The sequence below is a fragment of the Lagenorhynchus albirostris genome, chromosome 15 (genome assembly GCF_949774975.1).
Source record: "Lagenorhynchus albirostris chromosome 15, mLagAlb1.1, whole genome shotgun sequence".
Lineage (NCBI taxonomy): Eukaryota > Metazoa > Chordata > Mammalia > Artiodactyla > Delphinidae > Lagenorhynchus > Lagenorhynchus albirostris.
In genome coordinates, this window is record NC_083109.1 from 3,610,656 (window position 1) to 3,634,259 (window position 23,604).

General features: G+C 45.3%; 2 protein-coding genes across 3 annotated transcripts; one reads left to right on the top strand and one right to left on the bottom strand.

Moving 5' to 3' along the window:
- Positions 1–208: 208 nt before the first annotated feature.
- On the bottom strand, positions 209–4,956 carry FAM217B (family with sequence similarity 217 member B). Of its 2 annotated transcripts, none has more exons than XM_060122624.1 (4): positions 4,860–4,956; positions 3,226–3,337; positions 2,988–3,073; positions 209–1,398 (listed from the first exon to the last, which is right to left on the bottom strand). In XM_060122624.1, exon 4 carries the CDS (start codon positions 1,392–1,394, stop codon positions 240–242), a length of 1,155 nt encoding a protein of 384 aa, XP_059978607.1. In that variant the 5' UTR covers positions 1,395–1,398; positions 2,988–3,073; positions 3,226–3,337; positions 4,860–4,956; the 3' UTR covers positions 209–239. The 2 variants fall into 2 exon arrangements, with proteins under 2 accessions (XP_059978607.1, XP_059978606.1); XM_060122623.1 differs by having other exon boundaries at positions 209–1,413.
- A 133-nt stretch (positions 4,957–5,089) lies between these two features.
- On the top strand, positions 5,090–8,577 carry PPP1R3D (protein phosphatase 1 regulatory subunit 3D). The gene has a single exon (XM_060122948.1). The coding sequence runs from the start codon at positions 5,451–5,453 to the stop codon at positions 6,348–6,350; it is 900 nt and encodes a 299-aa protein (XP_059978931.1). The 5' UTR covers positions 5,090–5,450; the 3' UTR covers positions 6,351–8,577.
- The last annotated feature ends 15,027 nt before the right edge of the window (positions 8,578–23,604 follow it).

The window sequence follows — 23,604 nt, forward strand, 5'->3', positions numbered from 1 at the left end:
ATTTTTATCTGAAGGGCTCTCATTTGCCTAAGACTGTCAACGCAAAATATGGTTACTGAAAGACACCCTTCTTTGGAAACCACCCTGTTGTGGCTTGGGTGGGCGTGGCGTGGACTAAAGAACTGGTCAACCTCTCCAGTGTCAGTAATCCCCAAATCTCTTAAAATTCACAGTATTGTAACTTTTGGGAGAGCTCTAATATTGAGGCACCTGCAGGTCCTTGCAATTCATCGTCTCAGTTATGATTTGAATTTGTGTGTGTTTTGTTTTACTTCATTTGTTTTGAGCTTTTTCTCGCTGGATACAGTGGCTCGAGCACAATTATTTGCATTTCCCTTTTGCTTAAGACTTGCATGTGCTGGCGCTCTGGAGGCCTTGTAGGTGTCCGTGGAGTCCCCGATCACCGCTGGCTGCCTGGGAAGGCGAAGGTTCACGCTACTCTTGATCTTAGGGTCGCCGCTGTCCCCACAGGACAGATCCCAGTGCTGCAGCTTGGAGCTCTTGTTGGATTTCTTTTTCTTCTCCTCTGTCTGCACGTCGAGGGTTTGCTTCTGAGAACACAGTCTGCTGCTATTCAGCACATCGAGGGGTTTGGTGGAAGCCTCACATGTGTAATAGGATGGATGGACTTCTTCGCGGTGCACGTCTTTCTTTCGTGAAGGGCCTGACTTCGGAGGCCCTTCCTGCTGAGGCCTGGACAGAGCGTTGGCAATCAGCTTGCTCCTCCCAGGGCTTTTCAGAGCCCCCGAGGTCCCAGGGGCAGTGGGAGGCCTCGCCTTGGCCCCCTTTCCTTTCTCGCACTGGACAGTCTGGATCTGCAGCCACTCGAGCTGGACAAGCCTGTCGATGTACCTCCCCAGCAGCCCCCCGGTTCTGGGCACGGCCTCTGTCCTGCGCTCAGAGTGCAAGAGCACAGCCATGTCCCGCAGGTCCCAGGAGTTACACGGGGCCGGGAGGAAGTCAGGGTAGGAGTATTCGGGCTGTTGGGTGGGACCCTGCCCTGGGTGCAGATCGAAGTGAGCCGCATCGATCTCTTCGGCCCGAAGATGAAGATCTGGAGGCGTGAGGGGAGAAGGGGGGACGGGGATTCTTTCTGAATCAGAGAGGTCACTGGCACTGTCCTCCTCAGCATCTTCTTTGATAATTTTCATCGTCTGAAAGTCCAGAAACAACTTGTTCCCTGAGGACCCCCGACACCTGTAGCCAAGGGGACTCCTTTTGGGGTTTCCTTCCGGGGAAATGCTTTCCTTCAGTTTATCCTCAGTTGATTGGGGGACACATCCTCCGAGACTGCTTTTCGGCTGGGACGAGAGATGGGGGACTTGGGATTTACTCTGCCTTTTTCTTGAATTCTTTGGACGCTGTACTTTATTCCAAGAGGGGCCCGCATTCATATTGCTGCGAGAAATAAACCTGCAATTCTTAGTCCATCTGACAAAAACTGGCCAGCCGATGATTGAACAACGGAACCAAAAGAACCCCCTGGTGGTAGATTTCAGCTATCGCGAGGCATTAGAAAATGTGAGGCCTTTAAACTCACAGAAGAAGTTACAGGACGATTTTCCACTTCACACTCTACTTAGGAAACATCACGGAGCAGGTGCCAGAATACACGCGTGGACTCTGCTTTGCATCAAACATTAGCTTTTACGAAGAACACTAACATTTCATAAAGTGCTTATATTATCATTTTAGACATTAGTAACATCTCTCATAGGACTCTGTCCTGTTAATGATGAGCAGTGTTTAATAACACGAACAAGTAAAATCCACAGCTTCCTTTCATATACCTATTTTCAACTAAATGTAAACAGGATGTAAAATGCAAGTTTTACAGAACTTAATCACTGATTGGTGGTAATTCTGAGCTGACAAAAATCTTAAGGAAAAGTGTAGCATGTACAACCTACACCTTAAACCAAAAGCTTATCGAAGTGTTTTCAAATAGAAAACACACTCAGAAAAACTGGTTAGAGGAATAGGAATAAAATCATACCTTTTAACACAATATGAATTTAAAAAATAGGCTTAATGCAATCCTTCAAATGGCGGGGAAGTAGACGTTGTGAATACCGTGTGCATTACCAGCATGGCAACTGATCCTGCCTCTAATTTATTCTGAGACAGGGTCTCATATCAGAGTTGAAACTATTTTCTTTTTGACTTATTTACCAAGAACGTAGCATTTTGCCAAGATGAATAATACTTCTCAGCAATATCAGTCTGGTGGGCTTAAAAGAATTGGGTGGTAGGGCTTTCCTGGTGGCGCAGTGGTTGAGAGTCCGCCTGCCGATGCAGGGGACGCGGGTTCGTGCCCCGGCCCGGGAAGATCCCACATGCCGCGGAGCGGCTGGGCCCGTGAGCCATGGCCGCTGAGCCTGTGCGTCCGGAGCCTGTGCCACAGCAGTGAGAGGCCCGCGTACCGCAAAAAAAAAAAAAAAAAAAAAAAAGAATTGGGTGGTAAACATGCTTTGTGGAAACCTCAGAGGTTCATCTGTCTGGTTTACATTCGTCTGTGTTTCCACCACACTAAGCAATTACTTGAAAATGTGTCACTTCTTAACAAATAAACACGTTGGAGGTTAAATCATTGCCAGTAGCATAACACGTGCTCAATAAATGTTGACGAAATGGATAAAGGAATTGCCATTATTTAGAACTCATAGCCAATATTGTTAAAACTTTCATTTACCTCTAGCTGTCTGTGTGCATCCATAAACGTTAACAGTATCCTTTTTATATAAAAGGAAACTAACATAGACAGATGATTAAGGGATTTACCCAAAATTGTGGATTCTGCTAACGGTGCAAGAATTATGACCTCTGGAATTTTTACCAACTAGTAATGTTTAAAATCATTTCTGCCAGACAAGAAATATATATTTCCTATCAATAGACATATTTTTTCCCAACCACACATATCAATCTGGAGAACTGAGATAACGTGCCTTTTGCAAGATAAAGCAATTACATGAAAAACGATTTACCTGCTTTTCTGATAAGATTTATTCACCCTATTCCCTTTCTTGAAAAAGTCACATGGCTGATCATCATCTAGGGTTTGATGGACTGTCTAAAAAACAGACACGTAGTTAATAAATACCCTGAACACACACACACACACACACACACACACACACACACACACACACACACACACAAGAAACAAACAGGAAAAGAAACCCAACAAATCTAAATAAGATTTTACTTCAAAGTTTACATCACCTTTGCTGTAGCGCTCGAAATATTCTTGCTCAGTCTGTTGGGAGATGATGGCAGCAGGGGAAGTAACTTCTTTATTCCTCTTATATTTGGAAAGGACTCCTTACCACCGGAACTAGAAGCAACAGAAGTGTCGGTAAGTACTGACTGCAAACGGTCCTATCACCAGTATTGTTGGTTTTCACTTGTTTGTTCTTAAATATTCAAATTGTATAGAAAAACTGGTGGAAGGATATTGCCTTCTATTTACGGTTTAATCTTGTTTGTTTTTCACAGTGGATATTAGATACAAGATCACACTACTACAAATGGATTCCCTCTCTCTCTCTCCCCATACCCACACATACCCACACACAAAATCCCCTTGGAAATAACATGCTGTGGAAATCTGTGGGGCTAATTAAGGTCGGGTGTTGCTCCGAAGTTCCCATGTCCATTCATTCATTCATTCGTTCGTTCTTTCAACAAACACTTACAGGAGTGCCTAGAAAACGGCAGGATTACACACATGCCCTGCTCTTGTGGAGCTTAAACTCTGCTGTGGAGGCTCTCTTTCAAGTCTCCTGCCTTCACTATCACATCAATCCACGAAAAAGTCATATCAGTATCTTCATACACATCACACGATGTTATCTCTTTGTGACATTCTGTTGATTTGTACCACCCAAGGTTGCTTTTCGCCTCTTATTTTGAGTGGGCTACTAAAAGTGCCCCATTTGAACGTGAATACGTATTTCTTTCTTCCATAATATCCCTTGCCTCTGAAAAATGGAAGAGGTGGGATTATAGAAGATTTTTATTTCCTTCCTAAAACTTTGCTGTGTTATTTTTCAAAAGAAGCACGTGTGCCATTTTGGTCAGTGTACATACGATGGGAATAAAAAACACATGCGGGCCCTCACAATGAATGAATTATACCATCATCAACGGCTTGATTCGTTTTGGGCGTAGAAAACGTTCTTTACCAACCCTCCTCCAATTAGCCTGGTGCACGCCCATCTTCTCGCCTTCACCTGGCAAGCTTTACACCCTAGGCTGTGCCGTTTTCTGCACCAAATTAGAGACAGATGACAGCCTGCAGGGTCCCTAAGGACGCAGAAAACAAGCTCCGGTTTCCCTGACGGTTCCGGCTCCCATCGGAACAAAGCTGAAAGTCTGAGATTCTGGCTCCAGAAACGCGTCCCAAGCGCCAGAGGCTGCTTGCTTAAAGGCAACCGCATATGTCACCCGGGGTATGAACTGTTACTCCCACATCTTCCTCTCCGGCGCGGCGCCACGAGACAGCCGCAGCCGCAGCCACGCCGCCTGCTCCCCACCCCCGGGGACGGTCCCGGGCGGCAAAGCATTGTGGGTGCCGTGGGGACAGGACGCTTCTCTACGCAGCGAGGCTCCCTCGGTCTGGCCTAGGGTACATGCTGCAGTGCAAACGTCCAAAGAGCTGGCTAGCCTCGAGGCTTAAAATCAGCCTGGGGACGAGCTCCTGGAAAGGCCGGGCTTTGCACGCCTCCCCCGCCCCCATTAACCCAGAAATCCGAGGACCAGCAGCATGCACGTTCCTGGTCCTCCGTTTGTGCAGACGCGGAACTATGATCGATCGGCGGGCGGGCCAGGCAGACGCGGACAGAGATTGATCAGACCTGTTTCGCGATCGCCGAGGACACTTGACGCGGCCGCCGGCCTTCTTTCCCGGGCCCGGGCGGGAGGCCGGACTGCGGCGCGCTGCTGGAAGCGCGGCGGCGGCGCTCGGGCTGCGGGAGTCAGCGCGCGGCCGCGTCACGAGGGGCGGGGCGGAGGCTCGCCGGGAAGTTGCACCGACAAGTTGCAGCCGTGTAAGTAACGCCAGGGCCCCGGGGGTGGGAGCGGCCGCTGGGCGGACACCGCCTTCCCCCAGGCACCCGGGAGGAAGCAGAAGGCCGGCGCCACCCCGCGCTCCGCGGTGGCCCCGAAAAGCTTCCACGAGAGCAAGCACTCATCGATTGAAATCAGCTTTTTTTTTTTTTTTTTTTTTTTTTGCTGCCCAAAGCGAAAAACCCGGGCGAGGACTCGAGGGGCGAAGTGGCTGTCGAGGGGAGGGCGCAGCCGGCCCACTGGATCCCCTGCAGTCAGAGGTTCCGGCGGACCCTCCCCAGGGGCAGCTGAGCACGGCCGGGGACACCGAGGGAGCGGACGCGGGGTCGGAAGGCCGCCCCTCGGTTCCACCTCCCCATCGCTCGACGGCCGGCCGGGCCATGTTCAGAGACCCAGGCTCCGCGGTACTCCCCGCCGCCGCCGGTTTCCGGAAGCCCGCCCCGCGGAGCCTCAGCTGCCTCTCGGACCTGGACGGCGGCGCGGCCCGGGAGTCGCGGCCCTGCAGGCCCCCCGGGAGCCCGGGCAGCGCGCCGCCGCCGCCGCCCGCGCCGTCCGGCTGCGACCCCTGCCTGCGGCCCATTATCCTAAGGCGGGCGCGCTCGCTGCCCAGCTTGCCTGAGCGCCGCCGTAAGGGCGCAGGCGCGCAGGGCGCTGCGTGCCGGCAGGGCTGCAGCCGGCAGCACCGCGTGCGCTTCGCCGACGCTCTGGGCCTGGAGCTGGCGCAGGTCAAGGTGTTCAACGCGGGCGACGACCCGTCCGTGCCGCTGCACGTGTTGTCGCGGCTCGCCATCAACTCGGACCTGTGCTGCAGCAGCCAGGACCTGGAGTTCACCCTGCAGTGCCTGGTGCCTGACTTCCCGCCGCCCGTCGAGACCCCTGACTTCGGCGAGCGCCTGGGGCGGCAGCTCGTGTGTCTGGAGCGCGTCACCTGCTCAGACCTGGGCGTCAGCGGTACGGCGCGCGTGCGCAACCTGGCCTTCGAGAAGCAGGTGGTGGTGCGCTACACGTTCTCCGACTGGCGCAGCGTGCACGAGGCTGTGGCACGGTGGCGCGGGCCGGCGGGCACTGAGGGCGCCGAGGACGTCTTCACCTTCGGCTTCCCGGTGCCGCCCTTCCTGCTGGAGCTCGGCTCCCGCGTGCACTTCGCGCTGCGCTACTGTGTGGCCGGCGCCGAGTACTGGGACAACAACGACGGCCGCGACTACAGCCTCACGTGCCGCAACCACGCGCTGCACATGCCGCGCGGGGAGTGCGAGGAGAGCTGGATTCACTTCATCTGAGACTCCGCGCGCAGGCCGCACCCGCGCTCACTTCCTGGCTGGGCTGTCGCATCTGGGCAGTGGCCCTTTCTCACACCCCATCTCCTAACCGAGGTCGTTTGACCTCACTTCCTACTGTAAGGTGTGCTGGCATGGCCCGTCCTGTCTTCTACTTGCATCGTCTGTGTCACTTGGTCTAAAAAGTAAGCTCAGGTGCCAGAAGGCCGAGCTGTGTCCTATGCTGGGGCAGGGTGCTGGGTGGGTAGACTCATGGGTGCGTTGGCCCCTCTGAAGAAGGCCCAGGCAGGTGGTTTTGGAAAGGCCTGCATCCTCCCGCTGGGAAAGCCTGTGGCTTTTGCGTGTGTCCTGATTGGGTCTCTGTGAATATAGCTGTTACTTGTCATCATTGTGACATTGGGACTTTTTACCCTTGGTGGATGCCTTCTTCGGAACATTCTGGATTTAATAAGCTAAAAAAGAAAAAAAGTCATTTTGTGTGTTTGTGCCCATTGTAAACAATGTACAGTGTGACCCCCATTGTGGTCCCTTGTGGCATTCCTGCCCTGGGACAAGAAAAACCTGTGATCACATTTGCTTGCCAATGTCTGTAGGCTTCTAACAGCCGGGAAACTATTAATAGGCAAGAAATTTATGCCTCATCTGGTCATCTTACAACCATTCCTGGGAGTTCAGGCTGCCCGGTTAGGCTGTGTGTCTCCTGCATCAGCAATTGCGAAGGAAGAAAATGCTTAAAACTTTTAACTAGCAAAAGAGCCAGCCCTTTCTGCAGTCTCCTTTCGCACGTCATGTATTATTCTTGTACATGTTTGATAATTATGTATCTGCACTTTATCAGGCCATTCTGTTTAGATTTGAACTACCTAAATATTTTAAAAAATTCTGCCTTAAGTTATTTCAGTTTTCAGGCAACTCTATGGAATTTCGGGCAACGATGCCCTTTGCGATGACCTTTTTGATGAATTAAGGTGACTCTATGTCTTCTTGAGCGTCAAAGGTTCCAGCAGTCATCTTTCAGAAATCACGTTACCAAGTGGAACTAGCAGGTATTTTCAGCAACAGCCAGACTGGAGGAAAAACAATACACAAATATTTATACTTTTTAAGTGTTTTAAACTGTATTTATATATGCCTGGTTTTATCAGCTACCTGCCAACTTTGTTCTTTGCGCCTTCAGATAGAAAAGTTTATAACCTCATCTGGACTTGTTTCCCAATTTTAAAATGTTAAATGCTGTTGTTGTTTTTTTTAAATCTCTAACCAAAAAGTCAAGGCCATTGTCCCCTGCAGACTGCCACAAGAACTTAAAACCTCAGTGAGGGGCTGGTGATTGTTTTTGCTGAGTGGTGGTCTGACGGCAGGTGCTAGCACTGAAGTGTGAAAACCCAGCTAAGATGGACACGGTCTCCAACTTAGGAAGCTTGTTTCTGAGACAGCTGAAACCAGTGTAATCAATTTTGTGATAGCTGTCACCAATGCACTGACTCTAAATTTTTGAATGTTTGTTGCCATTTGTCAAATAAGTATGTAAAGGACACATTTTGCCTTTTAACCAATTTCTTTTTTATAATTGCAACTGTGTTGTTTTTAAAATTCCATCAATAGGGGTGGCTTTCTTTGGTACCTTCTGATCTAAGAATATGGAACTTTGATTTAAAATATTGTGACTAAATTGAACAATCGTTGGCTGTTAGCACTGTGTACGCCATTGACACGCAAGAGGGAGAGAAGCCTGGTTGCATTTCCTGCTATTTGACAAACTGTCCAGTTAGTTCAGCAAGCCTGTGAGGGCCTGGGTCCCAGCCCAGCGTGCAAGGCAGTTGTCCACAGCATTCAGGTATGAGCTAGAGCTGGCAAATGTATTGCTATGTAAAGGCATGTAGAGAATCTTATAATCCATATGAAGGTCACTTACCAAAAAGGTTCTGGTCACAGAATATGAAGTAAATGTTATATCTTTAATATTAAGAGAATCTCCATGTGCCTTTGAAAAAAGATCAACGTTTAAAAAATTTTAAAGCTTAAATATACCTGTCTAGTTAATAAAGCAGCTTTGGAACAGCTTCAGGAGATTTTCAGGCCTGAACACACAGTTATGTGGCCTAGACGTTCAAATTTTGTTGTGGATTGTGCAATTCTTGGGTTGTCTTCCCAAACATATTTTAATACCTGCCATTTAAGGTGTCTTCACCTAAGCCTAAATATTAAAGTATATGTGCACAAGTGGTTAGCTGAAGTGTGTTTTTCTTGTGGTCTAATTACTGTGAAACAAGGCTTTAGAAGCATGCTGATTGCCATTTCACACCTAAGTCTTATCCTTCCTAAAAGGCTGTCACAGTTAGGATCTTGGCTAGATAAGTAAATAAATGCATCGTATGATGGTACCTCAACTTCAGTAGCACAGTTGTGTATGTCTTTGAGAAACCGAAATACACCCTTTTATGCCACGTCAGTATTACATGAGAAGAAAGCTCTAGTGGGACATAAGGGATGGGACAGTTACTGTACTTCCTTAGTGCTTACTGAAGCCTGTATATGGAATAACTAGTGTGTATCTGCCTTCCCCCCCCAGCACCCCGATCGTGACTCTCACTCAATTGCAAAGCTTTGAACACAGGGCAAGGAAACTAACACTTATTGTGTCCTCTCTTATTTGCTTGCCTAAAATGTTAGGTGCTGTATGTATTTGATTTCATTTAATTCTGAAAATTGTAGTACCTGCTAGATAATTTCCCCATTTTCTCAGCTGAAATGAATGAAGCTCGGGGAAGTTTAAGGAGCTCACCTAGAGCCCTACAGCTGGTAAGTAGCAAAGCTAGCATTCGAACCCACGCCAAAGCCCAATCTCTCTCTGCCATGTGATGAGATGTACCCAGTAAGAGCTTGTTACATTTAATTGAAAGCCCATTCGGATTGAGTGATAAGATTTTCCATCTGACATCATAATCTAAAAACCTATTTAAAAACAATTCAAATAAGGTTGAATTGTATAATAATTAATAATGAAAAGGGCTCTGACATTTTTCTTCTCTCTACTAAAAAGTGGCAAGGTGAGAAATCACTAACTTAATTTTTTGTGCTTGTCTGCTGTAATTATTTGAGTTGCTTGCACAGTTTACACCACAAGCATCCATTGCTTTTATCATTTAAACTGATACTTTAAATTGAAACATTCTAAAAAGCCTGGGAATACACTGTTGATGAGTCCCCTCAGTGCCAAGCCTAGATGGCCTCAGCGCTCTGTGCCCCAGGGGTCTGGGGTTCAGGCTAACGAGAGGGCAAGCACTCGCAGCCCCTCCTTCTAGGAAACCCTGGCAGGGGCGGGGCGGGGCGGGGCGGGGCGGGGCCGGAACGTAAGGCGGGGCGGGGTAGAGCGCGGCTGTCAGCAGGGACAGGCCCGGAGTGGCTACGCTGCCCTCTGCTGGCCCGCAGCGTGCGCCTGTCTCCCCTGAGTGTCCGCGGGGACACTCTGACCATCGTTTCCCCGCGGGTTCGCCGAGTGCCCCCGTGTCACTGCGGCCCCTTCCCGCCTTCGCGGGTGGCTGTCGGGAGCCCTGGAGTCTTCTTGAGCCGCCGGCGCTTCCGACCCTCCAGGTTCAAGTCCTGCAGGCAGAGGAGGGACACTGTCGCCGTCTCTCGCGGCGCGTCCGTGTGGGGAGAGCTTCGCGGCGCGGCCGCCGGCCGACCGGGGTCAGGGGTCGGTGTCGGGGCGCGGCCGGCCCACTTACCTGAGGCCCTGAGCCTTCCCCACCTCGGAGGCCCTGGTTCCGGCCTCGGGCGGCACTTGCGCCGGCGTGAGGGGCGGGGCCTGTCAGGCCGGCGGCGCTGATTGGACGCGGCGCCGACCGCACGCGACGCCGACCGCACGCGACGCCGATTGGACTGGCACTTCCCGCCTTCCCTCGGCTGCGTGAGGCGCGGCGGCGTTCGCTTAAGGGAGACGCGAAGCTGGGCGGCGGCGGCGGCAGCGGCAGGGGCAGCCTACTCCAGCCGGCAGGTTGAGCTGGGCGCCGGAGAGGACTTCCCTGACGGCGGGGTGCGCGAGTGGAGCTGCGGCGTCGGCTGGGCCTCAGGGGCCGGGCGGGCCAGCGAGCGAGAGAGCGGCCTCCGGACGGTTGAGGCAAGCCGTTGAGGAAACGGCCGGGGCGGCGGCGCCGCCGGGGCTGAGGGGGGCCGACTCCGGGGCGTCCGATGGGCGGTGCGGGCCTCGCGCCGACGGGTCGCGGGGCGTGCGGTCGTGAGGGGCCTGCGGCGGGTGTCCAGGGCCCGGGTGGGGTTGGGGGGATCGGGGGGAGCGCGGATCCGCTGGTCGGGGGATGACCAAGGACGCGAGCAGTGGCCGGAATCACGAAATTGAGGGCGACGCGGGTGGAGACGCGGCGGGCCGGGGCTTCCGGAGCGGGCGCGGAACCCACAGCTTAGCGTCGGAAACGATGTAACAGAGCCCAGGTGTGTGTGGGGGGCGGGGAGGGGTTAGCAGCTGGCCTCGCAGTGGCCCGTGCTCTCTGCTCTCCGGAGAGCCAAGTGCGCACACGTGTTTCCCCTCTCGACACCGCCCTTCCTCCCCGGCCCCTGTCCCGCAGCTTTTTGCCGCGAGCGCGTTCTCCATGGTCCCCCTTTCCGGGGGGAGCCACATGTCCTGATGTCCCCGGTCGCAGAAGGAGGATGAAACGGGTCTGTGCGCTGGGTGTCGTGGGTGATGCCGCTACAGGTGTCGTGAAGTAGCTTGTGGTAACTGTTTAGTGGTGACAGGAGAAGGTGGTGGTTCCTCCCCGGCTCGCGGGCTGCTTCCGGCGTCACAGTCCCAACTGTTGCACGTCTGCTCTGGTGGCGCAGAGGGCTTTGCTGCATTCGTTGATTCAGCTTTGGGGAAAGAATGTATGCCTGTGTCAAGCTGTTGGGTGTTTTTTAAACCTTCCTCCTGCCATGCGCCTGCGCGTGCACATTCATCTTGTCCCAAGGTCTGTGTTGCCTGTAAGGAAACCAGAGCGCCAAGCCCGCTTAGTTGACCCCACCCCCCGCCCCCCAGACTCCTCTTGAAAAAGTATAATTCTGTGCTGGGTCTCTCAGGTCGTTCTGTTGTTCCTTGTGCTCGGGCATAGCGCTTCATAAAGGTATTTTTAATTGTTTACTCAGGGCGGTGGAAAGATGAGTGTGTTGCTTACGTTTCCCTCAGGACTTAGCCTTCCCTCTCAGTCGCAGATGTTTGTCTTGTATCATGGATGTTACCCAGTATGGGGCTCTGTTAGAGCCAGTATGCATTCAGCCTTGGAAGGGAGGGAGGAGTCGCTGGATTGTTTAGTTCAGTTTTTCTTAAAAAATAACTCTGCCTGGGTAGACATTAATTTTCCTTCCCCTTGACGGACTTCTTGCACAAAAGTAGACTAGGAACTAAGCCGTCTTGTGAGCCTTGTGGCCTCTTGGCCGTAAGTAATTCCTCTGCACTGTATGTCATATCTCAGAGTAACCTTGTAAATGACATGGCAAATTCACACTCAGGTTGCTGTAGCTGTGATGCAGCGAAGCATTCCGCCATAGGCAGGCTTGCCCCAACAGTTGCTGACCCTAGGGAAAGAGTACAAACAGAGGCCCCTGAAATATTTTAAGTGCTTAAACTTTTCAATCGAGTTTTCAAGTGGTGCAATAAAGTCTTCAGTTTCACACATACCTTCATCGTAATGAAATAGAAGAGTTTGTGTGAAGCTATTATTTTTATGACCGAGTGTTGGCAAAATATCAAAGATAATTGAACGCATTTATTATGGATATTTGATGATGGACTGCCGAATTTTGGATAAGTAATAATGACCTATATAATTCGTAAATTAGTACACATTTCATAAATTTCTTTTCATTTTAGCAAAATCAGTATAGTCAAGATTTTTACTTATTTTCTGTTGTATTGATAGTATGATTTAAGGATTAAAACAACATGTAATTTTGTTCAAAATGTACTAATTTGAGTACTTTTACCAGAAACGTGAAATAAGTGTAAAAAATTAAAAGGTATTGTTTCTTTAATATTTTCTGAAATACTAAATTCTTCTTAAAATTAAGGTAGATACAAATTACTAACGAACATTAATCTAAATAAAATCGTTCTGATAACACTGAAATTATTTTTGAATAAATCTTATTAAATATTTTTTATAAAATAAACTTAGTCATTATTCTAGTGTTTGCTTGCCATCTAACTGTAAATATGTCATGTTCATGCGGTTGTCTAGATTTACATATATACAAATTAAAGAATAATAGCAATTGCTTAGAACCACAGAATGTTTCTCAGTCACCATGTGCAATTGTTGCAAATACTGTGCACTTAGTTGCTAGTACTTCCAGAGCCACAAGTTGGAATACAAAGAGAAGCAAGAAAATGGACGTTTGGCACTATTAGGAAGCAGTTTTTCATTATGCAAGAATCAACTGTAGTTTTGCTCTGCCAGAGGAAGGATTTGACAGTTAACTAATGTCTTTTCTCTTACCTGAGCACTTAGGTTGCTCAAATTTTACCTCCTTTCTGAAGCAGAGACTAAAATGTCAGTATCAGCACAACCTGCAATCTTCTCTGCATTGTTTCAGCCTACCCTCCCCCCCAACCCCCGCCCACCCTGCCCTGAGTCCCTTAAACATTATTATTAGGGAAGATTTCTAACATACAAAATAAACAGAATAGTGTAATTAACTGCAGTCCCCTTCTTTTAAAGGCATAGGCAAAGGAAATGTTTCTCTAGGGCTTGAAGGGTGTGAGTTATGCCAGTGAATGTGTTCACGGTTATAGGACCGGCTGGGGCAATACTGAGTACTGGATTAAGAGTGAATAGAGAGTCCTTAATGAAATTATATATGTGTGTGTGAGAGAAGGAGACAATGATGTACAGAAAGTTCATATCTATTACTTTTTATGCTTTGTGCTTTTTATGTTTTAAATGTTTTCACATTGCAGAGTCATAGAGATATCCTCCTGTGTTTCCTTCTAATGGTTTTTAAATATTTTCATTTTACATTAGGTAGTTAATTCATCTAGTTTACTTTGTGAATGCGGGAAATAAGGGGCTTGATGTTATATTTTTATATGGTGAGTCAGTTTTCCCAGTGCCAGTTTTGCACATTTGGGAGCATTTACTGACTAATTTACATTTACTATTTGCAAAACCTTCTTACTCATATATGAAGTTCCAGTATATACTTGGGTATGCATTTGGATTCTCTTTTGGTTATTGATCCATTTGTCTATTTCCTATTTTTAATAGTGTTTTTAGTAATTGTAACTTTGTAATACATTTTAATAACAAATAGGATGATTCTTCCATTTATTTTTAAGTAGTACTTTTGTTGGTTATAGAACTCTAGCTTGCAGTTTTTTCTTTCAGAACTTTCTAGTTTCTTTCCTCATAGTGTTCTTGTCTGGCTTTGGTATCAGCATAAGCCTGGCTAATAAAATGAGTTTGGAAGTGTTCCTTTCTCTTCTATTTTTTGGAAGAGTTTGAGGATTGGTGTTAGTAGTTCTTTAAATGTTTGTTAGAATTCACTGGCAAACCCGTCTGGTCCTGGACCTGTCTTGTTGGGAGGTTTTTGATTACTGGTTCAATCTCCTTACTAATAATTGGTCTGTTCAGATTTTGTTTCTTCATGATTCAGTCTTGATAGGTTGTATGTTTCTCCTAGGTTCCATTTCTTCTAGGTTGCCCAATTTGTGGTCAGAAAAGATGCTTGATATGATTTCAGTCTTCTTAAATTTATTAACACTTGTTTTGTGGCCTAACATATGATCTATCCTGGAGAATATTCTATGCGTCCTTAAGAAGCATGTGTGTTCAGCTGTTCTATGAAAAGTTCTGTATAGGTCTGTTAGGTCCATCTGTCCAATGTGTAGTTTAAGTCCAATTTTAGAGCACTTTAAAGAAGTTATTATTCTAAATCTTTTGGCTTTTATAGTTTCTATTGGTCATCTACTAGTCTTATTGATGCTACTTAAAAGTAACCTGTCTTTTTTACTCTCTGACAGCAGTTTGATATTTGATTTTGATTTTGATCTTGACTTTCAGCAGTTTTCTGTGGTGCACCAGGGTTTGGGTGTTTTTTTCCCCCTGCTGGGGTTCATGGGGTTTTTTGAATCTATTGTTTGATGTATTTTATTGGTTTTGGGAACTTCTCAGTCATCATTTCTTAGATATTGCTTTGGTCACATTCACTATCTTCTCTCCTGGGATTATAGTTACACATATGTAGGGCTTTATAACTTATCCTCTGTGTTCTTTTTTTTTTTTAACGTCTTTAATGGAGTATAATTGCTCTACTATGGTGTGTTAGTTTCTGCTTCATAACAAAGTGAATCACTTATACATATACGTATGTCCCCATATCTCTTCCCTCCTGCATCTCCCTCCCTCCCACCCTCCCCATTCCACCCCTCCAGGCGGTCACAAAACACCAAGCTGATCTCCCTGTGCTAAGCGGCTGCTTCCCACTAGCTGTCCATTTTCATTTGGTAGTGTATATATGTCCATGCCACTCTCTCACCCTGTCCCAACTTACCCCTCCCTGTCCCCTTATGCCCAAGTCCACCCTCTGGTAGGGCTGCATCTTTATTCCCGTCTCAACCCCAGGTTCCTCTGACCTTTATTTTCTTTTTTTTAGATTCCATATATATGTATTAGCCTACGGTATTTGTTTTTCCCTTTCTGACTTCACTCTGTATGACAGTCTCCAGGTCCATCCACCTCACTACAAATAACTCAATTTCGTGCCTTTTGATGGCTGAGTAATATTCTATTGTGTATATGTGCCACATCTTCTTTATCCATTCATCTGTTGATGGACACTTAGGTTGCTTCCATATCCTGGTTATTGTAAATAGAGCTGTAGTGAACATTTTGGTACATGACTCTTTTTGAATTATGGTTTTCTCAGGGTATATGCCCAGTAGTGGGATTGCTGGGTCGTATGGTGGTTCTATTTTTAGTTTTTTAAAGAACCTCCATACTGTTCTCCATAGTGGCTGTATCAATTTACATTCCCACCAACAGTGCAGGAGGGTTCCCTTTTCTCCACACCCTTTCCAGAATTTATTGGGGTTTTTTTTTGTGTCTGTGGTACACGGGCCTCTCACTGTTGTGGCCTCTCCTGTCGCGGAGCACAGGCTCCGGACATGCAGGCTCCGGATGTGCAGGCTCAGCGGCCATGGCTCACGGGCCTAGCCACTCCACAGCATGTGGGATCCTCCCGGACCAGAGCACGAACCCGTGTCTCCTGCATCGGCAGGGGGACTCTCAACCACTGTGCAACCAGGGAAGCCCTGTTTTTGTTTTTTTATTCAAACAGAAAGTCACAAAAATTATAATCATCCTCATCAGTTCACTCAGTTCCATGTTCCAGCATTTATTGTTTGTAGATTTTTTGATGATGGCCATTCTGGCCAGTGTGAGGTGATATCTCATTGTAGTTTTGATGTGCATTTCTCTAATGATTAATGATGTTGATCATTCTTTCATGTGTTTATTGGCAATCTGTATATCTTCTTTGGGGAAATGTCTATTTAGGTCTTCTGCCCATTTTTGGTTTGGGTTCTTTGTTTTTTTGATATTGAGCTGCATGAGTTCCTTGTATGTTTTGGAGATTAATCCTTTGTCAGTTACTTCATTTGCAAATATTTTCTCCCATTCTGAGGGTTGTCTTTTGGTCTTGTTTATGGTTTCCTTTGCTGTGCAAAAGCTTTTAAGATTCATGAAGTCCCATTTGTTTATTTTTGTTTTTATTTCCATTTCCCTAGGAGGTGGGTCAAAAAGGATCTTGCTGTGATGTATGTCATAGAGTGTTCTGCCTATGTTTTCCTCGAAGACTTTGATAGTTTCTGGCCTTACATTTAGATCTTTAACCCATTTTGAGTTTATTTTTGTGTATGGTGTTAGGGAGTGTTCTCATTTCATTCTTTTACATGCAGCTGTCCAGTTTTCCCAGCACCACTTATTGAAGAGGCTGTCTTTTCTCCACTGTATATTCTCCCCTCCTTTATCAAAGATAAGGTGACCATATGTGCGTGGGTTTATCTCTGGGCTTTCTATCCTGTTCCATTGATCTATCTTTCTGTTTTTCTGCCAGTACCATACTGTCCTGATTACTGTGCTTTGTAGTGTAGTCTGAAACAGGGAGCCTGATTCCTCCAGGTCCATTTTCCTCTTTCAAGATTGCTTTGGCTATTCGGGTTCTTTTGTGTTTCCATACAAATTGTGAAATTTTTTGTTCTAGTTCTGTGAAAAATGCCAGTGGTAGTCTGATAGGGATTGCATTGAATCTGTAGATTGCTTTGGATAGTAGAGTCATTTTCACAATGTTGATTCTTCCAATCCAAGAACATGGTATATCTCTCCATCTATTTGTATCATCTTTAATTTCTTTCATCAGTGCCCTATAATTTTCTGCATACAGGTCTTTTGTCTCCTTAGGTAGGTTTATTCCTGGATATTTTATTCTTTTTGTTGCAATGGTAGATGGGAGTGTTTTCTTAATTTCACTTTCAGATTTTTCATTGTAAGTGTATCGGAATGCAAGAGATTTCTGTGCATTAATTTTGTATCCTGCTACTTTACCAAATTCATTGATTAGCTCTAGTAGTTTTCTGGTAGCATCTTTAGGGTTCTCTATGTATAGTATCATGTCATCTGCAAACAGTGACAACTTTACTTCTTTTCCAATTTGGATTCCTTTTATTTCTTTTTCTTCTCTGATTGCTGTGGCTAAAACTTCCAAAACTATGTTGAGTAATAGTGCTGAGAGTGGGCAACCTTGTCTTCTTCCTGATCTTAGTGGACATGGTTTCAGTTTTTCACCATTGAGGACGATGTTGGCTGTGGGTTTGTCATATATGGCCTTTATTATGTTGAGGAAAGTTCCCTCTATGCCTACTTTCTGGAGGGTTTTTTTTATCATAAATCAGTGTTGAATTTTGTCGAAAGCTTTCTCTGCATCTATTGAGATGATCATATGGTTTTTATTCTTCAAGAATTTGTTAATTCTTCAATTCTTCAATTTGTTAATTTGTTAATTCTTCAATTTGTATCACGTTGATTGATTTGTGTATACTGAAAAATCCTTGCGTTCCTGGGATAAACCTCACTTGATCATAGTGTATGATCCTTTTAATGTGCTGTTGGATTCTATTTGCTAGTATTTTGTTGAGGATTTTTGCATCTATGTTCATCAGTGATATTGGTCTGTAATTTTCTTTCTTTGTGACATCTTTGTCTGGTTTTGGTATCAGAGTGATGGTGGCCTCGTAGAATGAGTTTGGGAGTGATCCTCCCTCTGCTATATTTTGGAAGAGTTTGAGAAGGATAGGTGTTAGCTCCTCTCTAAATGTTTGATAGAATTCGCCTGTGAAGCCATCTGGTCCTGGGCTTTTGTTTGTTGGAAGATTTTTAATCACAGTTTCAATTTCAGTGCTTGTGATTGGTCTGTTCATATTTTCTGTTTCTTCCTGGTTCAGTCTTGGCAGGTTGTGCATTTCTAAGAATTTGTCCATTTCTTCCAGGCTGTCCATTTCATTGGCATAGAGTTGCTTGTAGTAATCTGTCATGATCCTTTGTATTTCTGCAGTGTCAGTTGTTACTTCTCCTTTTTCATTTCTAATTTTATTGATTTGAGTCTTCTCCCTTTTTTTCTTGACAAGTCTGGCTAATGGTTTATCAATTTTGTTTATCTTCTCAAAGAACCAGGTTTTAGTTTTATTGATTTTTGCTATCGTTTCCTTCATTTCTTTTTCATTTATTTCTGATCTGATCTTTATGATTTCTTTCCTTCTGCTAACTTGGGAGTTTTTTGTTCTTCTTTCTCTAACTGCTTTAGGTGTAAGGTTAGGTTGTTTATTTGAGATGTTTCTTGTTTCTTAAGGTAGGATTGTATTGTTATAAACTTCCCTCTTAGAACTGCTTTTGCTGCATCCCATAGATTTTGGGTCGTCGTGTTTTCATTGTCATTTGTTTCTAGGTATTTTTTGATTTCCTCTTTGATTTCTTCAGTGATCTCTTGGTTATTAAGTAGTGTGTTGTTTAGCCTCCATGTGTTTATATTTCTTACAGATTTGTTCCTGTAATCGATATCTAGTCTCATAGTGTTGTGGTCGGAAAAGATACTTGATACGATTTTAATTTTCTTAAATTTACCAAGGCTTGATTTGTGACCCAAGATATGATCTATCCTGGAGAATGTTCCATGAGCACTTGAGAAAAATGTGTATTCTGTTGTTTTGGGATGGAATGTCCTATAAGTATCAATTAAGTCCATCTTGTTTAATGTATCATTTAAAGCTTATGTTTCCTTATTTATTTTCATTTTGGATGATCTGTCCATTGGTGAAAGTGGGGTGTTGGAAGTCCCCTACTATGATTGTGTTACTGTCAATTTCCCCTTTTATGGCTGTTAGTATTTGCCTTATGTATTGAGGTGCTCCTATATTGGGTGCATAAATATTTACAATTGTTATATCTTCTTCTTGGATTGATCCCTTGATCATTATGTAGTGTCCTTCTTTGTCTCTTGTAATAGTCTTTATTTTAAAGTCTATTTTGTCTGATATGAGAATTGCTACTCCAGCTTTCTTTTGATTTCCCTTTGCATGGAATATTTTTTTTCCATCCCCTCACTTTCAGTCTGTATGTGTCCCTAGACCTGAAGTGGGTCTCTTGTAGACAGCATATATAAGGGTCTTGTTTTTGTATCCATTCAGGCAATCTGTGTCTTTTGGTTGGAACATTTAATCAATTTACATTTAAGGTAATTATTAATATGTATGTTCCTATTGCCATTTTCTCAATTATTTTGGGTTTATTATTGTAGGTCTTTTCCTTCTCTTGTGTTTCCTGCCTAGGGAAGTTTCTTTAGCATTTGTTATAAAGCTGGTTTGGTGGTGCTGAATCCTCTTAGCTTTTGCTTGTCTGTAAAGGTTTTAATTTCTCCCTCAAATCTGAATGAGATCCTTGCTGGGTACAGTAATCTTGGTTGTAGGTTTTTCTCCTTCATCACTTTAAGTATGTCCTGCCACTCCCTTCTGGCTTGCAGAGTTTCTGCTGAAAGATCAGCTGTTAACCTTATGGGGATTCCCTTATGTGTTGTTTTTCCCTTGCTGCTTTTAATATTTGTTCTTTGTATTTAATTGTTGATAGTTTGATTAATATGTGTCTTGGCATGTTTCTCTTTGGATTTATCCTGTATGGGACTCTCTGCGCTTCCTGGGCTTGATTAACTATTTCCTTTCCCATATTAGGGAAGTTTTCAACTATAATCTCTTAAATATTTCTCAGTCCCTTTCTTTTTCTCTTCTTCTTCTGGAACCCCTATAATTCGAATGTTTGTGCATTTAATGTTGTCCCAGAGGTCTCTGAGACTGTCCTCAATTCTTTTCATTCTTTTTTCTTTATTCTGCTCTGCAGTAGTTATTTCCACTATTTTATCTTCCAGGTCACTTATCCGTTCTTCTGCCTCAGTTATTCTGCTATTAATCCCTTCTAGAGAATTTTTAGTTTCATTTATTGTGTTGTTCATAACTGTTTGTTTGCTCTTTAGTTCTTCTAGGTCCTTGTTAAACGTTTTTTGTATTTTCTCCATTCTATTTCCAAGATTTTGGATGATCTTTACTCTCATTATTCTGAATTCTTTTTCAGCTACACTGCCTATTTCCTCTTCATTTGTTAGGTCTGTTGGGTTTTTACCTTGCTCCTTCATCTGCTGTGTGTTTTTGTGTCTTCTCATTTTGCTTAACTTACTGTGTTTGGGGTCTTCTTTTCGAAGACTGCAGGTTTGTAGTTTCCATTGGTTTCGGTGTCTGTCCCCAGTGGCTAAGGTTGGTTCAGTGGGCTGTGTAGCTGGAGATATCTGGGAGATTTTTGCTGTTTGATATTACGTGGAGCTGGGAGGTCTCTTGTGGACCAGTGTCCTGAACTTGGCTCTCCCACCTCAGAGGCACAGCACTGACGCCTGGCTGGAGCACCAAGAGCCTGTGCTCCACACGGCTCAGAATAAAAGGGAGAGAAAAAAAAAGAAAGAAGATAAAATATAGTAAAATAAATAATTATTAAGAAAAATTTTTAAGTAATTATAAAAAAAACGGACAGAACCCTAGGACAAATGGTAGAAGAAAAGCTATGCAGACAAAATCACACACAGAAGCATACACATACACACTCATAAAAAGAGAAAAAGGGAGAAAATATATATATATCGTTGTTCCCAAAGTCCACTTCCTCAATTTGGGATGATTCGTTGTCTATTCATGTATTACACAGCTGCAGGGTATATCAAATTGATTGTGGACATTTAATCCGCTGCTCCTGAGGCTGCTGAGAGAGATTTCCCTTTCTCTTCTTTGTTCGCACAGCTCCCAGGGTTCAGCTTTGGATTCGGCCCCGCCTCTGCGTGTAGGTCGCCTGAGGGCATCTGTTTTTTGCTCAGACAGGACGGGTTTAAAGGAGCCACTGATTTGGTGGCTCTGGCTCACTCAGGCCTGGGGGAGGGAGGTGTACGGAACGCTCAGCGAGCCTGCGGTGGCAGAGGCCGGCATGACGTTGCACCAGCCTGAGGCGCGCCGTGCGTTCTCCTGGGGAAGTTGTCCCTGGATCCCGGGACCCTGGCGGTGGCGGGCTGCACAGGCTCCGGCAGGGGAGTTGTGGACAGTGACCTGTGCTCGCTCACAGGCTTCTTGGTGGTGGCAGCATAAGCCTTAGCGTCTCATGCCCATCTCTGGGTTGCGCGCTGATAGCTGCAGCTCGCGCCCATCTCTGGAGCTCCTTTAAGCGGCGCTCTTAAATTCCCTCTCCTCGCGCACCAGGAAACAAAGAGGGAAGAAAAAGTCTCTTGCCTCTTCGGCAGGTCCAGGCTTTTCCCCGGACTCCTTCCCGGCCAGCCATGGCGCACTAACCCTCTGCAGGCTGTGTTCACCCCGCCAACCCCAGTCTTCTCCCTGCGATCCGACGGAAGCCCGAGCCTCAGCTCCCAGCCCCTGCCTGCCCCAGTGGGTGAGCAGACAAGCCTCTCGGGCTGGTGAGTGCTGGTCGGCACCGATCCTCTGTGCGGGAATCTCTCCGCTTTGCCCTCCGCACCCCTGTTGCTGCGCTTTGCTCCGTGGCTTCAAAGCTTCCCCCCTGCCCACCTCCCATCCCTGCCAGTGAAGGGGCTCCTAGTGTGTGGAAACCTTTCCTCCTTCACAGCACCCTCCCACTGGTGCCGGTCCCGTCCCTTTTCTTTTGTCTCTGTTTTGTTTTGTTTTGTTTGCCCTACCCAGGTACGTGGGGAGTTTCTTGCCTTTTGGGAGGTCTGAGGTCTTTTGTCAGCGTTCAGTAGGTGTTCTGTAGGAGTTGTACCACATGTAGATGTATTTCTGATGTATTTCTGGGGAGGAAGGTGATCTCTGCATCTTACTCTTCCGCCATCTTGAAGCTCCTCCTTCTTCTGTGTTCTTGATCTGACTTCTGATACCCCCCCATATTTTTGTCTCTGCTTCGTTCCAGATATTATCTTCTGATACCACTTCCATTTCTCTTTTACTTCATCTGTGTCTAATCTGCTATTAAAACCATCCATTTTATTTTTTCTTAATAATCTTGTTATTGACTATTTTTGTTTTTAGGATTATTTGATCTTCTTTCAGACTTTCTGTGGCCTTCCTTACTGCCCACCCCAGTTTCCAGTTCTCTGCCACAATTCTCAGTCTTGTATTATAATCATTATGTACACAATACTCAGTTATTTTGAAGTATTTGTCTAATAACTACCATTTGGAAGTCCTGTGGGTCTCTTTCTTTTGGCTAGTTCTGTTTCTCACCTTTTAATTAATTCATCCAAGTCTATGAATTGTACTTTAACTGCTGATTTGGTTGTATCCTATAGGATTTTATATGTTCACATTTTCTTAGTCACTTAAATATTTTGTCATTTCTATCTTTCTGTATCCCATGGACTATTCACACGTATGTGTTTAAATTTCCAAATATATAGGAAGTTTGAAGCTATCTTGTGGCTGATTTCTAAATTTATTGCATTGTGAGAACAGAGAATCTATTATGTTTATTCTTTTGCATGCATTTGAGTTTTTTTTTTGCTGTGGTGACTTAAGATTTTCTCTTGTATTCTTACTCAGAAATGTTCTCACAGTATGTCTAGATGTACTTTTTCTTATTTATCCTGGAATTCCATGGACTTTTTCAACTTGTGGATGTTTATATTTATTTGGGAAAGTTCTTGGCTATTATTCAGTTGTTGCCATCCCACTGCTCTTTTTTATTTAAAATTTGTTTCTGGATTTCTCATTGAATAGGTAGTGGAATGTGTGAATCTCTTCTTCATATCTCAACTTTTTATTCTATACATTTTGTTCCTTTGTGATCCTGTGATATCCTCAACTTTGTCTTTTTATTCCAAGGAATGTTCCCTCCTGCAGCTTTCAGGCCTATTGTGTAGTGGCAGTGGTGGATGCTCAGGGTTCTCTAGCCTACCTTGTTCCTCTTATGTTTCCTCATTAATCCCCCTGTTGGTTGCTGACCTTCAGTACTTATTTCTTACCTCCATAATTGAGTTAATACAGGCTAAATTTCCATCTTCTGTGATGGCCTGGGGAGAAAGAGAGAAAGATTGAAGCCAAGCAGAAAATAGGTACACCCCTTGTTGGGAATTGGGAAAGCAAACTGATGGGTCCCTGCATTCCCAGTTTCCCAGGCAAAATGATAAAACAACTACCAACTATTTAGAGATCTTGGAATCATTGCTGGTATACTGGAATCCCCAGCTAGCCACAGACCTAGAGTCACCCATTTAATATTTAAGCTAGAGCAGACAACCATAACCAGATGGGGCAAAACCACAGCTAAGTCGTGGATAGATTTGGATGGAGCAGCTGGACTGTAGCTGCTTAATTGCAGAGGCTGGCCTTGTGATTTCATTTCCCTCACAATAACCCAAACCCACATTTTACTGATCCCAAGTTTTGGACCCCACCTACCTGCATTTTAGTATGAATTTACTTTTAAAAAGGTTAAGTAAGTATAAATTACAAATAAAACTGAAGTTTCCCGTTGCCAAATAGCTGATTATGGTTCTGTGCAACTCTCTACTCTTCCTCCCCAATAAGCTGACAGATAGAGTGTCCTGAGTGGTGTAGGTGAATGTCACTCTACACACACACAGGTGCACGCATGCACACAAATATGTGTATACTTATGTGTACCTAGAGGTATAATCATAAATAATACAAAGTTTCTTTTTGCATATA

What these genes read in the sequence shown, in the direction of transcription:
- PPP1R3D (XM_060122948.1), top strand. Translation starts at nt 5,451, where the DNA reads ATGTTCAGAGACCCAGGCTCCGCGGTACTCCCCGCCGCCGCCGGTTTC.
- FAM217B (XM_060122624.1), bottom strand. Translation starts at nt 1,394, where the DNA reads ATGAATGCGGGCCCCTCTTGGAATAAAGTACAGCGTCCAAAGAATTCA.